This window comes from Mastigoproctus giganteus, chromosome 10 (genome assembly GCF_048544385.1).
Source record: "Mastigoproctus giganteus isolate SK-2022 chromosome 10, ASM4854438v1, whole genome shotgun sequence".
In the NCBI taxonomy this organism is placed as follows: domain Eukaryota; kingdom Metazoa; phylum Arthropoda; class Arachnida; order Uropygi; family Thelyphonidae; genus Mastigoproctus; species Mastigoproctus giganteus.
This window is the reverse complement of record NC_143584.1, coordinates 78,710,769-78,726,382: the sequence shown is the minus strand read 5'-3', so window position 1 is coordinate 78,726,382 and position 15,614 is coordinate 78,710,769. Positions and strand designations below refer to the sequence as shown.

Here is a 15,614-nt window from a genome sequence, read left to right as displayed (position 1 = left end):
TTGAAATAAAGTGACACTAAGCAGAATTTGCTGCTATCTGTCTGGATTGATACACATACAGCATGCAAAGTGCAAAAGGGATGTAACAGTAATATTGTGGTTAAAGATAAGAATAGCTACACGTACATTATGATCTTGACTGGAAGAAATTTATGTAGAGAAGGAGTATCACATAATCTTACAATCTATTTCATATGGCAGTTAGATACATGCAAAATCAATCTGTGGATGATTGCACACAACCCAGAATTCATCTGCCAGAACCCTTGATTATTGACCATTTAACTGGACTATATTTAAAGAATGTTTACTTATATTTAAACTTTAAAGAATATATTTAAAGAAAGGCCACACCTACTGTGTACGGGTCTGGAGGCCTCATTTTAAGAATAATGTAGAGCTGCTGGAACAAGTACAGAGAAGGGCAACAAGATTAGTGAATGGAACAAAGGGTTGCTCTTACAAAGAAAGGCTTAAGTTTTGCAAATTACAGTGTCTGGAGACTAGGCACCTGCAAGGTGATCTGATTGGGGTGTATAAAGCCTTGAATGGTTTGAGCATGCTCAATGTTGATGGGATTCTTCCTCTTGCTCAGAATAATTGCCTGAGAAGGCATAAATTCAAATTGAGGAAAGAGAGTTGTAGGATAGATGTGCAGAAGTTTGCCTTTAGCCAGTGGGTGGTTGATTTCTGGAACAAACTTCCATCTGTCGTTGTAGAAGTTGATAGCTTAAATAGATTCAAAGCAGAACTAGACAAACATCTAGGAGTGAGTGGATGGGTGAAATGAGAGTTTTTTTTTTTTTTTTTTTTTTTGCTAATGCTATATAAGCTTGCTTTCTTGCATCATGTGCCTTTACATATGTTAATGCTAATGTAGATTATAACCTATCATTTCATTACATTCACAGTTCTGTTGGTTCTGATGCATATTACAGAAATTACTGTACTGTACCATTGCATGCTGGAAAGTAATTAATCTGTTCAATAATCAGTTTCCATACACGCTCATATTCTGGAAATTTTCTGTCTCTTATGAAATGGTTACATCTGTTTCTCCTTGACTTGAAATTTTCACATACTATACTGCAGGTCTATTGCACATACTATACTGCAGGTGTATGTTGAAAACTGTGACCATTCTAGTATAGTGACTGCAGATTGGCTTGCAGTCCCTGTGAGTCTTCAAAGTGCATCCGTAAGACCGGCAATTGTAACAGTTGTAACAAGGTGAAATGAATTCAGTCATTTCCCACGAGCTCGGCAACTGCCATCACTGGTCATCGACCTCAACACTCTCCCTTCCTTCTTCTTCTCCCTCCCCTTTCTCTAGTCAGCTCTCTTCCTCTCCATAGTCACTCTTCGCACTTATGCTCGATCAACTCTCTCCTCCTATATGATCGCGTGTGCTTACATACTTGAAGGCCAACCACCCACATAAAAATCACTGCTTTTCAGTTCTCAGTTAGTTGAGAAAAGCAAATACAGTGGCCGAAAGCTACTATTGCTGTGTTCTTTTTTGTTTATGCTAAATTTATTGTGTCATCACTTGATTGTCAGTACCTTTTGTCAGTGTGCATTTTTTGTGTTACTGTTTGTACTCTCTCACTTTGTATTAAAGCTGTTTTCACTTGGTCGGTGCTCACAAGAAATTATATGATATACCCAACCCCTAACCTCATAGGTTTTTTTCAGACATCAACAAATTCAGCCAATATGTATGTCATCATCCCTAAAAAATGTGACCTTGATCCATATTTGTAAATATGGTCGATACTTCCATTATCCTATTTCTACCAGAGTTTACCTCACTGACACTCCCAAAATGCACAAAGACATCACCATCCATTTCCATCTGTGTCATATTCATATAACTGATTTATTAATTCATCCTTGCTAATCTCCTCACTGACATCATAAATGATCACTTTTGATCCCAGTCTAGGCTTGGAGAATGAGATATCCAAATGACTTATTCTTTTGTTCGTTTTTATGTGATCAACATTAAACTCTCCACCTCAATGACAATTCGGTTCTGTATTTGTTGAAACTTTCTAACTCTAACTGATTTCAACATTCCTTTCATTGCATTACCAATGACATCTTGCATTTCTTTACTATCCTTTAGTCAAGAAAATCATCATTTGCTCTAATTACAGTAGTATGAAATGCATGCCTTCCTGCTTGTCTTATCATCATGCTCATTCTCTCTAACTACATTTGTCTCCACCTTCTTTAACATATCACTATATAGAGTATCTCCCGTCACAAACCAATTTGCCCACATCCAACTTTTACAGTCATTTTCTGTAAATAACTTACTTGTTCTCAATAGGTTGAAACCATTTTTTCCAGGCTGGACACTCTCTCTTTTAAACTTTCATTCTGAGCTCCCAGTTTCACTGCTGCATTTTCCAGGGAACCCTATATAGATAAAATTTCGTCAATCAAACTTTTGCTTATTCCAATTTTCTCATTGAACAGAGTCTCCTGTATACTGGTTTGGAGTATTCCTGTTAACTCAGGAACCAAGCACAAAAATACATGACCCTGATTTTTATATGAGCACTCCATCAGCATCTGATTTTGAGATTACTTCACCTAGGTGCATTACAGCCACAGTTGCTGATTACACCAACAAATTCAACAACAACTTCACCTAGCTCAAAATCTGGGTTACATGGCACATTCTCATCTTTAATCACACGCTCTGCATTAGACAGTGGAGAAATTAATCCCCTCAATCCACTCAGTCCCTATTAGGCTCTGCTCACTGCCCAAAATAAAAAAAAAAATAAAAAATTAAAGCTAGATCTAAATCCATATTCTTGTATATCTCATTAAGAGCTTTCTCCTCTTAGGATTGAAACAATCTTCTCTGGGTCATACTCGTGGTATTTTTAACTACACCTGGAGATTGACTGTTTACATAACTTGGACTGCAACCCATTTTCTCACTCATTTCATACAGCCCAAATCATCCAAATTTTTGCTGTCTTTCAGGTATCTAGTTAAAATTTCAGCCTCATTTTGAGTCTTAGCATAGCTGGACAGGGGGCTGTCTTCAAGGGCAACCCCAGAAACTGCATCTTCCATTCCCTATTCAGTATTGTCACCTACTCGTGTTCAGAAGCTCCAGATCTTCTTTTTGTTCCTCACTTTTCAGAGGCATATCTGAATGTCTGAAATTCTACCTATGCTTATAATCTAACTTACGTTTTGCCTTCCTTTTCTTCTGCTCCCTACCTTTTTGTCATTGCTGCCAAAGAATCTGTGGCAGCAGTGACTAAATTCCACACTTGTGTTGTTCTCCATCACTCCTTGACTACTTGCTGCAGTCTTATGACTGCTCAATGAAAGGGACGTTCCCTCCACTCAAGCAGTGCAGACAGGCTGCAAGAGTGGCTCATAGTGTCTTGTCAATGATATACAGGAATTTTGTTAGCAGGGATAAGAAGGTGATTATCCCCTTGTATAAGGCAGTGGTCAGGCCACACCTTGAATACTGCATACAGGTCTGGAGGCCTCATTTTAGGAAGGATGAACAGTTGCTGGAACAAGTACACAGAAGGGCAACAAGATTTGTGAGGGGATCAAAGGGAGTCCACTTACTAAGGCTTAAGTTCTGCAAATTGCAGCATCTGGAGACTAGGCACCTTCAAGGTGATTTGATTGAGGTGTATAAGGCCTTAAATGGTTTGAGCAAGCTCAATTCTGATGGGATTCTTTCTCTTGCTCAGATTACTCACCTGAGAGGACATAAATTCAAATTGAGGAAAGACAGTTGTGGAATAGATGTGCAGAAATTTGCCTTTAGTCAGCGGGTTGTTAATTGTTCCAACGAACCTCCATCTGTCGTAGTGGAGGTTGCAACTTAAATAGGTTCAAGGCAGCACTAAATCATTTGGAGTGAATGGATTGGTGAAATGGAAAGGGTTTTTTTTTTTTTTTTTTTGGCTGATGCTATATAAGCTTGCTTTCTTGCATCATATGCCTCTACTAATGCTAATTATCAAATTATTTTGCTCATAGCTTTCAGCCAATGTAAGTAATTGATAAGGACATGCTGTGCGGTGTGCATGCTAGAATCTTTTTCCCTCTTCTCTACCATAATTCAAACTAATCAGTTATAGGTTCCACTAATTCTAAATAGGTAGATAACATATATAAAGAAAAAATGTATCTAAGAAATCCACTGCCTAAAAGATCCCAAAAACATATGTCTATATTAATCTTAACCTCCCCAACAAAATCCAACAGATCCTCAGTTTGAAGAAACTCATAAGTTTGAAATACCAATGCACAAAGAAAAACTGCTAGCCCCCCATGCAATAGCATAGGCAGACATTGTTGCTGAAAGGAGTTAGATAATATTCCAACTGCTAAAATATATTTTCACCTCTACCATCTATATAATTACCAGACTTGTGAAAAAAATTATATCCTCAGATATAGCTTCACTTCCTGAATACAATCCACATATCTATTATCTGTTATACTGCATATCTATTATCTGTTACACTGTTACGATACGGTCAGACATGAAATTCTCTGAGCATTGTAAACAGGTTGCAAGGAAGGCCCATGGTGTCCTATCGATGATCTATCGAACTTTTGCAAGTAGAGATAGGGACGTGATAATCCCATTATATAAGGCCTATGTTAGACCACACTTGGAATACTGTGTTCAAGTATGGAGACCGCACCTAAAGAAAGACATCGAGCTTCTTGAAAGGGTGCAAAGAAGGGTAACTCGCCTGGTGAGATCGGCAAAAGGGCGTCCTTATGAAGAAAGACTTCGAATATGTGGGTTGCAGAGTTTGGAAACTAGACACCTTAGAGGAGATTTGATTGAGGTGTTTAAGGCTCTGAGAGGCATCAGTAAAATGAATGAGGACAAAATTTTCAAGATTATAAATGATGCTAGAACTAGGGGACATAAATTCAAGTTACGCGGGGAAATGTTTAGATTGGACTGCAGGAAGTTTTATTTTAGCCAGCGAGTTATAAATTACTGGAATAAGTTGCCTTCATGGGTGGTAGAGGCCGACAGTTTGGGGAAATTCAAAGGTCATCTGGATAGTACTTTCGGGTAAGGGAAGCGCATAGGATGATAGGATTAATTTCCTTTTTATTTAATTTTTAATTTCATTTTATTATTTTTATTTATTTATTAATTATTATTATTTATTTATTTAATTTTTGTTTTTATCATTGTTTTGTTCGGATTTTTTTTTTTTTTGGCTGGTGCAGCATAAGCCATAGGCTTTCTTGCACCATACGGCCGTTACTAATACTAATACTAATTATTATTCATAAAATTATCATTTAAATCAGAGCCCATTTAACAGCATGACTTTCACTGACCATCCATTGTTAGAACTCCACCACCAACAGTATAAAAATCACATTAATTATTAAAGTGGCAGCAGTGACTAAAAAGAGAATTTTTCTTTTCTAAAGTTGATGCAAAAAATACAATAAGCCAAAGTAAGCCACATCTAAATGTTTAAAGCTGTTTTAGTTAAGAAACATAAAACTGAATTTTTTTTATGAAAAACTGACAATATCTCTTTAAGCTATACCTTCATTACTGGTAAGTCTTGGAGATGAGCCTGAACTTGGTCAAATACAATATCTATTATAACTCTTCCAGCTTCCGCACACAGTCTTCTAAACAGTTTAGTACTTTCTTGCAAAAGATGAGGACTTTTCTCTGAAAACAGAAAACATATGGATAGCTCAGCCATGGAAAATTCATTGTCAGGCAGGTCTACTAAAATTTTGAGCACCCAAATTTTTATAAACGTATTATAATTCTTTATTTATAGCTTTTTATATTTATTTATATAAATAAATATAATGCTCTCAGCTGCCCAACTCAATGCCAGGGCTCACTCCTGGCATCAGGCAACACAGCGCCAACCTCCAAGGCAGAATGCACTGGTCCCACAGGAGTTAGTTATCGTCGGTGACTATTGTTAGGGAGACGAGGAATATATTGTGTAAAAAGGATAGATGGAATAGGACCAGGGTATGTCTGCCAGGGGCAAACTTGATGACGTTGTAAAGCATATATCATCTTTTAGGGGAAGGGTGATATTGTTGTACACGTTGCCACCAATGACATTAAGAGTAGGAGATCTGCAGATTTACTTAACAAGTACATGTCAATGTTGCAAAAAAGTTGTAAATTAGGGTTAAATTTGAAAGTGTATGCAATTCTGCCCAGATACGATAGGAAGGAGTACAGGATGAGAGCCTTGTCAATCAATTTGGCCCTGGAGGAAATGTGCAAGGCTCAAGGGGTAAAATTTTTTTCAGCCTGGTGTTAACAGGAGAGACTGCTTCTACAGGGATGGGATACACTTAAATAGAAAGGGTGCAAGAATATTTGCTGATGCTATCGAGGCAGTGTTAGGTGGGTCAGAAAACTGCTAGCTTGGGGGGGTTCACAGACTAAAAGGTTAAAAGTGGCTGCAGGCAGAGGTGAAGGTGATTCTTGCACGATTTCTATTAGAATAAGCAGCGGCATGGAGCGAGGGGTGTTGGGGGTTTCGGGGACTGATGGCTGTCATCGTGAAACAGGTGGGTATGTGGGATGTGTTAGAGTAACTAATAATATGAATAGGTACATGTATACTTGCAGGTATACCAATACTAGAAGTATAGTAAATAAATTTGATGAATTTGTTGGTCAAGACATCAAAGGTGGATATTGTTGGGATAGCAGAGATGTGGTGTCACACATATATAAGGAATGCAGAACTGGAATTTGGGGAGTACAATGTGTACAGAAAGGATAGACAGGATAGGAAGGGAGGAGGTGTTATGCTGTTAATTAAGAAAAACATAAAATCAAAAGAAGTGCATCCAGTTGATATAGATGAACAGTGCACTGTTGAGTCAGTTTGGTGTGACATAAGCACTGCGAAAGAAAAAATTAGAGTAGGAGTGTGTTATAGGCCTAATGACTCGAATGAGTACAATGAACAATTGTACAGAGAAATAGAGTGGGCTAGTAAATCAGAATGGCTTATAATGGGAGATTTTAACTTCCCAGATATAGACTGGAACTTATGGCTTGGTCACCTGCACACTAGTAAGACTTTTGTGGATTTACTGGATGATTGTTTTCTGCAGCAGCATGTTCAAGAGGAAACCAAAGAGGGTAACACTCTTGATCTGGTTATCAGCAGTGATCATTCGTGTATTAAGAATTTGCAGATAAAGGAACCATTAGGTGGCAGTGATCACAGCGTACTGATGTGGGATTTACTTAAAGATAAAATTACCATCAGGGGTAAAGGAAGGGGTTTTTGCTTCCGTAAAGGTGACTATAGTGGTCGTAGACAGTTTTTAAATTCTGGAAAGGGGAAGTGCAAATCTCCTTAACCCACATGGGTAAAACTCAGCGCCCCTGTCAACCAACTTGGACCGGTTCTATGCAGATGCAGTCTTCATGACGACCCCATCAGCCGTGTCCTGTACCAGTCAACAATTGGATGTTTGTTGATTTCGTCTTTTCCAACAGTGTCGAGGGTGCACTCTCGATAGAAGAAGTTGCCTGTCTCACTTGGGACAGTCAGTTTGTTGTCCTTCTTCCAAAATCCAGTGCACTTTCCTCAACACATTTCAGCGCATGGTTCTGCCAGACCACCGAACCATACCACACGATCTTGACCAAGGGAGAAAGTAATGTGCAGTGTGTAGAAGAAGTTCTACCATTCAGGACTGTCATGAACATCGAATATTTCTCCTGCCCCGAATTTTCCCCATCATTGTCCAGGGAATCACCCTAAGGAACAGTGTGCTGTTTTCACAGCCAACAAGTATATGCAGTGGCTTGAACGCAAAGGATTTGTAAAGCCAAGAACTCTCTCTCTGGAGGTAGTGAGATACCTTGCAGATGACAGATAGCACCTCCAGAAGGTGCTGAACAGTTAAACAATTCAATTGGTCAGTAGATACAACTGCCAAGAATTTTGTTTTAAAAGTAGTATATGTAGTCGTAGATTGTTGCAAGCTAGTTCATATATATAGTAACTTGCAACCATATTTACCCAAATGTATTCCTTAAATTCATTGGTTGTATCTTATTGCAAATGGTTTATAGATTTTACAATTCACTTAGTGTTTGATGCTTGCTTGGTTTTCCTTTTAAAAAAAAAAAAGAGAACTGGTCATTTGTTAAAAGAACTTTCTTTTTTTTTGCTATTTGCTAAATATATATATATAAATATATTCATTATAAGGAAATGTCATGTGTGTTGTATACTTGTGTTGTCTCAATTGTTAAATGTCACAATGAATGGTATGTCTAGTGTTATATTATACTGATTATGTTGAAACCAGGACAGATATTAATTCTTTGATTTTTCCTGTTACATGTAATACTGAGTGTTGAGCCAAAAGTACAATAAAGGAAATGCGGGGTCAGAAATTTCTTTGAGAAGAAAGTTCCAGTGTTTTCCCGGACCAACAATGGACAGTTTCATCGGTATCCCAGTGCTTCAGTTGTCCAGTTTCGACGTTTCCAACTTGGAGAACATTCAGTACAATGATAACAAAACAATATGTGTTAATCCATGAAAAAAAAAAAAAAAAAACATTGTTACACTATAGTGATAAAAAGGACATTACACCTCTCTACTCATGTGAAAATATACTTTGTTGTATGTGACTTTGCTTAAGGTCTAAGAGAGACCAGTATGTCTGTTCAACCAAGGTAAGATTGTTGGATGTCAAAATTTACACAAAAACTATCATTGTTTATTACCAGATGACTAAGGAGATACAAAATTATGAGGTCGACACCTATTATTGTTTTTCTAATATTATGTGTCTAGTTTAGATCAATTTAGCTATGTAAGAGAAGAGATGTCTGTGTCTACCCCCCCCAGCGTAAGATTTCATGTTTCCACGGTAAAATTAAAAAAAAATTTAATATAAATTTCAAGCATGTGAAAATTTCTTTCCCCCCCTTGCTCGAAATTTATGGTCGTAGATGGAAGGAGCGTTAAAGTGTTAAAAAATGCTATCATTTTTTATCCCTTTCACCTGCTTTTAAGAAGCATTTAGTCTTCAAAGTGTCCTATACTTTTTCCATGGTCTATACAACTAATCTGACAGAATGAACGTTGTTTAACTTTCAATTTCGTAGCTGCAGTCAGTCGCCGCCCTAGGGGGAAGTTGTTGTTGAAACGATACACCGCGTTTAGTGCCCAGATCAATTAGATGATGTCAGTCACCCCTCTCTCCGATGGTCACGGGCAGTCTGCGTATTGCATAATTGCCTCAGGAACAAAAAGAGCAGATTGCGACTTGTGACAGAGGAGAGTGAGAAATTAGAACAGGAGACATAATTCCTTATGAGATCAAAACTAATAAACACAATGATTGTCATTCTAAAATTCCGTTCATATGAGTGTATTGATTTATGTTCGATGACCGCAATTGCAAAACGAAAGAAACTGCCTTACAAAAATATGAGATTTCCTGTATCTATTTAATATATCATTTTTAGTTGCGTCAAATTCCAAAGTTGACAGGGGAATGTAGAGGTATTTATAGGAAAAGGGGAAAGAAAAGAGAGAGCTGGGCTGTAGGTTTCGGAGTTTCCAGGTTGTAAAAGTTTGAGAGCGGGTCCGAGAAGCTTAGCGAAAGTATAAGTCAGCAGATAGAGAAAGTTAAAGAAGATAGCCCAGAGTTGTACAGATGGATAAAAGAGCAGGACTAAGAAGTGCCAAGGACAAACGACTTGTCAGTAAGTGAGTAGTTTTATTTTTTAAACAACACAAACTCAACCATTAGAAGTTAATTATACTTTCCCCTTGCCTTAAATTCACACACACACACACACACACACCGACCTCCCTTCTCATAAAAATCATTCTGACAAATGTGTATCTACATTTCATAGTTAGAATTTAACAGTTAACGCGACCTGACCAATTAGTTGTTTTAATACTCATGGTAATTGTTAGGTTGACAGATGTATTCTTATTTTAATAATGGAACAATTGTATGACATAACTGTCATCAGTGATTGTGAATTTTCGCAAGAGAAATAGTGGAAAAGCACATGAAGAACATTCCAAAATTCTAATACTGCTAACAGTAAGATAATGCTTGTTATTCAGTTAATTTACCAAGCAACCACATACCCATTAATCTAAAGTTTGACCAGTTCAAATGTACTCATGTATATGACTTATAGGTTTAATAAATCTTGTTTTGTTGATCATTTTGACTCGTGACAACTCTCTGTTACACATAATTCACATAATTTATTGAGTAGATTTTGAGTTGGAGTTATGCAGGCTCAAAGTTCAACTTAAGGAGAACCTTTGAGTTAATCACAACATGATCTTGATGCTGTGGGCTTACTCTTATTTAAGTCTGAGTGGGCTTGAGGGTGCAAGATGTTTGTCCTAATCCAACTACTAGACTATCGTTTGAAACCCAGGTCTTCTGGAAACATATATTAGCGTGCAGCCTTGTCGGAAGCCAAGTGATTCAAAGAGAACATTATTTAGGCAAGAAAACACGCTAAAACAGAAGAAAATCTGTGGAACACTTTTTAGCTAGTCCTACTATTTTGTAATAACTACAATCAACTTTAATTCAAGCATGAGTGCAGAGCTACTTTTGGTTAGCATTAGCATTAGTAGAGGCATATGATGCAAGAAAGCAAGCTTATTCAGCATCAGCCAAAAAAAAAAAAAAAAAAAAAAAAAAACACACCACTCCCATTTCACCCCTCCGTTCGTTCGATACCTGTCCAGTTGAGCCTTAAATTTGTTTAGGCTATCAACTTCAACAACAAATGATGGAAGTCGGTTCCACCAACCAACCCAAAATGAACCCAAACACGGTACTAAGTACTATAGGCCAAAGGCAAATTTCCGCACATCTATCTGACATCCGTCCTTCCTCAATTTGAATTTATGCCCTCTGAGGTGATTATTCTGAGCAAGAGGAAGAATCCAATTGGCATTGAGCATGCTCAAACCATTCAAAGCCTTATACACCTCTATCAGATCACCTCGCAGGTGCCTAGTCTCCAGACTCTGTAATTTGCAAAACTTAAGCCTTTCTTCATAAGAGCAACTCTTTGTTCCATTCACTAATCTTGTTGCCCTTCTCTGTACCCGTTCCAGCAGCTCTACATCCTTCTTGAAATGAGGCTTCCAGACCTGTATACAGTACTCAAGATGTGGCCTAACCATTGCCTTATACAAGGGAATAATCACCTCCTTATCCCTGCTAGAAAAATTCCTGTATATCATTGACAAGACACCATGATTTGATTTGATTTTGATTTGGTAGTTGTTGGCGCATCGGCTTCTGTGGCCATAGTGCACCTCCCAAGGTTTTTGCAGTACTTTGATCCAAGCCCGAGGCGGGAATCGAACCCGCGACCTTTGGGTTGCCGGGCAGGTACTTTACCCACTCGGCTAGCCCGGTCGGCCTACAAGACACCATGAGCTACTCTTGCAGCTTGTCTGCACTGCTCAGAGAACTTCATATCTGCCTGCACAATTACCCCCAGGTCCTTTTCATTCTCCATCACTGTCAGTGTAGTACCGCAGAGTTGATACGTCGCTCTGGGGTTACTGTTTCCCATATGTAGTACTTTACATTTGTCAATGTTAGTGTATACCAGATGATATGGCATGCTAATTTGTGCAAACTTAATCATTTGTTATATCTGTACAGTCATATTCTTCAGTGATTTACATGAGTAGGTTGATACCCTATTTCCTCCACCTGAGACCAGCTAAGTACAGACTTGACTGAAAAGGACTTTTTCCATTCTCAGTGGGATTTGATCACAGACAAAAATGAGTGGCAAGCAGAATACACAGTATATTATCACAGAGATCAACACCAAGTGTGTGTGTCTCCTCACACAAGTAAATACTGAGACTCAAACATTTTATCAATCTAGGTCAAGCCATATTTAGAGATTTACATGGGAAGACAGACACAGGGGTCCTTCGATAGCCTGATGAAGATATTTTTATCACAAGTCACCATCTTGAAACATAATGGTGACCACTGAAATTATAAGATCTTACCATTTAAGATGTGTGTATCAGAGTGTAATGCAAAATTCGTTTGAAATACCTGTCCAGCTGAGCCTTAAATTTATTTAGGCTATCAACTTTCACGACAACGGATGGAAGTCTGTTCCACCAACCAACTACCCGCTGGCTAAAGGCAAATTTCTCCACGTTTATCCTACATCTGTCTTTCCTCAATTTGAATTTATGCCATCTCAGGTGATTATTCTGAGCACAAGGAAGAATCCCATCAGCATTGAGCATGCTCAAACCATTCAAGGCTTTATACACCTCTATCAGATCACCTCACTGGTACCTAGTCTCCAGACACTGTAATTTGCAAAACTTAAGCCTTTCTTCGTAAGAGTACCCCTTTGTTCCATTCACTAATATTGTTGCCCTTCTCTGTACTCGTTCCAGCAGCTCTACAACCTTCTTGAAATGAGGCCTCCAGACCTGTATACAGTACTCAAGGTGTGGCCTAACCATTGCCTTATACAAGGGAATAATCACCTCCTTATCCCTGCTAAAAAATTGATGTATACCATTGACAAAACACCATGAGCTACCCTTGCAGCCCGTCTGCACTGCTCAGAGAACTTCATATCTGCCTGCACAATTACCCCCAGGTCCATTTCATTCTCTACCACTGTCAGTGTAGTACTACAGAGTTGATACATTGCTCTGAGGTTGCTGTTTCCCATATGTAGTACTTTACATTTGTCAATGTTAAACTTCATTTGCCACCTCTCAGCCCATCTGCTCAACCTTTCCAGATCCTGTTGCAGCAGCATAGTGTCAGTAGTGTCCTTGACAACCCTGCCACCCTTTGTATCGTCTACAAACTTGGACATTAAGCTTGATATACCGTCATCAATATCATTTATAAATACAGAAAACAACAATGTACCCAACACTGAACCCTGAGGGACTCCACTAATAACATTAGTACACGATGAGCAGTGTCCATTGATTACCACTCTCTTCTGTCTTCTCCCCCTCAACCACCCCTTTATCCATAGCAGCAATTTGCCTCCAATGTCACACTGCTCCAATTTGTGCAGCAGTCTTCCATTTGCAACAATATTAAAAGCCTTTCTAAGATCGAAGTATATAATATGAACGTTATTCCTTGCATCCAGTTCTTTTGTGACTGCATCATAGTATCCAATCAAATTGGTCAGGCAAGATTTTCCCTTAACAAAACCATGCTGTGTCCGAGCTATAACTGAAGTCTTGTCTACATGATCCTGCAGTGCTTCTTTAACCAGTGCCTCCATTAATTTTCCTGGAACAGAAGTTAAACTCACAAGTCTATAATTATTTGTGTCGGCCTTTGTAAATTGGGGTCACATCTGCACATCTCCAGTCTGTGGGTACCTCCCCTGAGTCCAAGGAAGCTCTCATAATTATGGCTAAGGGTTTGCTTACTTCCTTTGCTGCCTCCTTCAATATAACTGGATAGATCCCATCCACCCCAGGTGCCTTTCTTATGTTTATCTTCAACAAGTTCTCCTCCACTTTACTCTCAGTTATTACAAGATTCTCTAGATTACTGCCAGAGTTGAAAACACCTCTGGCATTCCTCTTGCTGAATAACTCCTCATGTGTGAATGTCTATGCAAAATATTCATTTAGTGTGTTAGCTACCTGAGCAGGATCATCAAGAGTTGACCTATCGATATCAAGTGGACCAATCTGATTCATCCCCTTCCTTCTAGATTTTACATAAGTAAAGAACTCTTTGCTGTTTTTCTTTGCCTCCCTTGCCAAAGATTTCTCGTAATCTGCCTTTGCCTGCCTAACCTCCTTTGTAACTTGGTTACAGATCAACTTGTATCTATCATAGGCTTCGGTGTCACGTGTTAATTTATATGTATCCCATGCATTTTTCTTCCTTGAATAATATTTCTTAGCTGGTATGTAAAGCCTAGTAGCTTTCAAGATAAGTTCTTTGAATGCTTCCCATTTTGAATTTGCTGTTGGTAACATCTTCAGTTGGTCCCAGTGTACAGAATTTAAATACTGTCTCAGACCATCGTAGTCGCCTTTATGAAAGCAATAACCCTTCCCTTTACCCCTGATGGTAGTTACCTCTTTGAGCAAATCCCACTTCAGCACACTGTGGTCACTGCCACCTAGTGGTTCCATTATCTGCAGATTCTTAATGCATGAAGAATCACTACTGATAATCAAATCAAGAGTATTACTCCCTCTTAGTTGCCTCCCGAACATGCTGATGTAGAAAACAATCATCCAATAAATCCACAAAAGCCTTGCTAGTGTTTGAGTGACCAACCCACAAATTCCAGTCAATATCTGGGAAATTAAAATCCCTCATTATAAGACTCTCTGATGTACTGGCCCACTCTATTTCCCTGTACAGTTTCTTATTATACTCATCAGAGTCATTAGGCCTATAGCACACTCCTACTCTCAATTTTGATCTCCCACTGCTTATGTCACACCAAACTGACTCGACACTGCAGTGTACAGTGATGTCGACTGGCTTCACTTCCTTGGATTTCATGTGTTTCTTAACTAATAGCATAACCCCTCCTCCCTTCCTATCCTGTCTATCCTTTGTGTAGACGTTGTACTCCACAAATTCCAGTTCTGCATGCCTTATATCTGTGTGACACCATGTCTCTGATATCCCAACAATATCCTCTTTTGATGCTTTGAGCAATACCTCAAATTCATCAAATTATTTTTCCAAACTCCTAGCATTGGTGTACACACAAGTATACATGCACCTGTTTCTATTCTTAGCTACCCTAACACAACCCATGAGTTTACTTGTACCGCAATGACTCCCAGCAGTCTCTGATATATCCTGCATCTTGTTTTTCAGGCTTCTGCTCATTCGAATAGAAGTAGTGCAAGAATCACTTTCATCTCTGCCAGTGGCTACTGTTAATCTATTAGTCTTTGTATCCCCGCAAGCTAGCAGTTTTCCGACCCACCTAACACTGCATCGATAGCATCAGCAAATATTCTTTCACTTGTTTCTCCCACTTAACCATCCTTTTATCCATTGTAGCCAGCTTACCCTTAATACCATTCTGCTCCAATTTGTACAATAGTCTTCCATGCGCAACAGTGTCAAAAGCTTTCCTGAAATCCAAATATATGATATCAAAATTATTTTTTGCATCCAGTTTTGTAACCACATCGTAATAACCAATCAAATTTGTCAGACAAGACTTTCCCTTAACGAACTCATGCTGTGTCTGAATTATTGCTGCAGTCTTGTCTAGATGATCCTGCAATGCATCTTTAACCAGTGACTCCATTATTTTACCCGGAACAGAAGTTAAACTAACTGGTCTGTAATTACTCGGGTCACCCTTCGATCCCCCTTTATGAATTGGGGATACATTTGCACATAATGGTACATTTCACTTAATAAATAACACATACCGCTTCTAGAACTAGTCACCAAAACATTTGTGCATTTCGGAAGGCAGAGAAAGAGCCACTAATCTCGAACTGTCAATTAAAGTCACAAAGGTATTTTTAAATAAGGATGTCTACACTACATAC

At 38.6% G+C, this 15,614-nt stretch overlaps 1 protein-coding gene across 1 annotated transcript in view; it reads right to left on the bottom strand.

Moving 5' to 3' along the window:
* Window positions 1-15,614, bottom strand: part of Cog7 (conserved oligomeric Golgi complex subunit 7) — a 335,222-nt gene that overhangs the window by 55,858 nt on the left and 263,750 nt on the right. Inside the window, exon 20 of the mRNA XM_090382401.1 lies at window positions 5,586-5,716. Within this exon, the coding sequence (XP_090238527.1) occupies window positions 5,586-5,716 (131 nt within the window). The remainder of the gene's footprint in view (window positions 1-5,585; window positions 5,717-15,614) is intronic.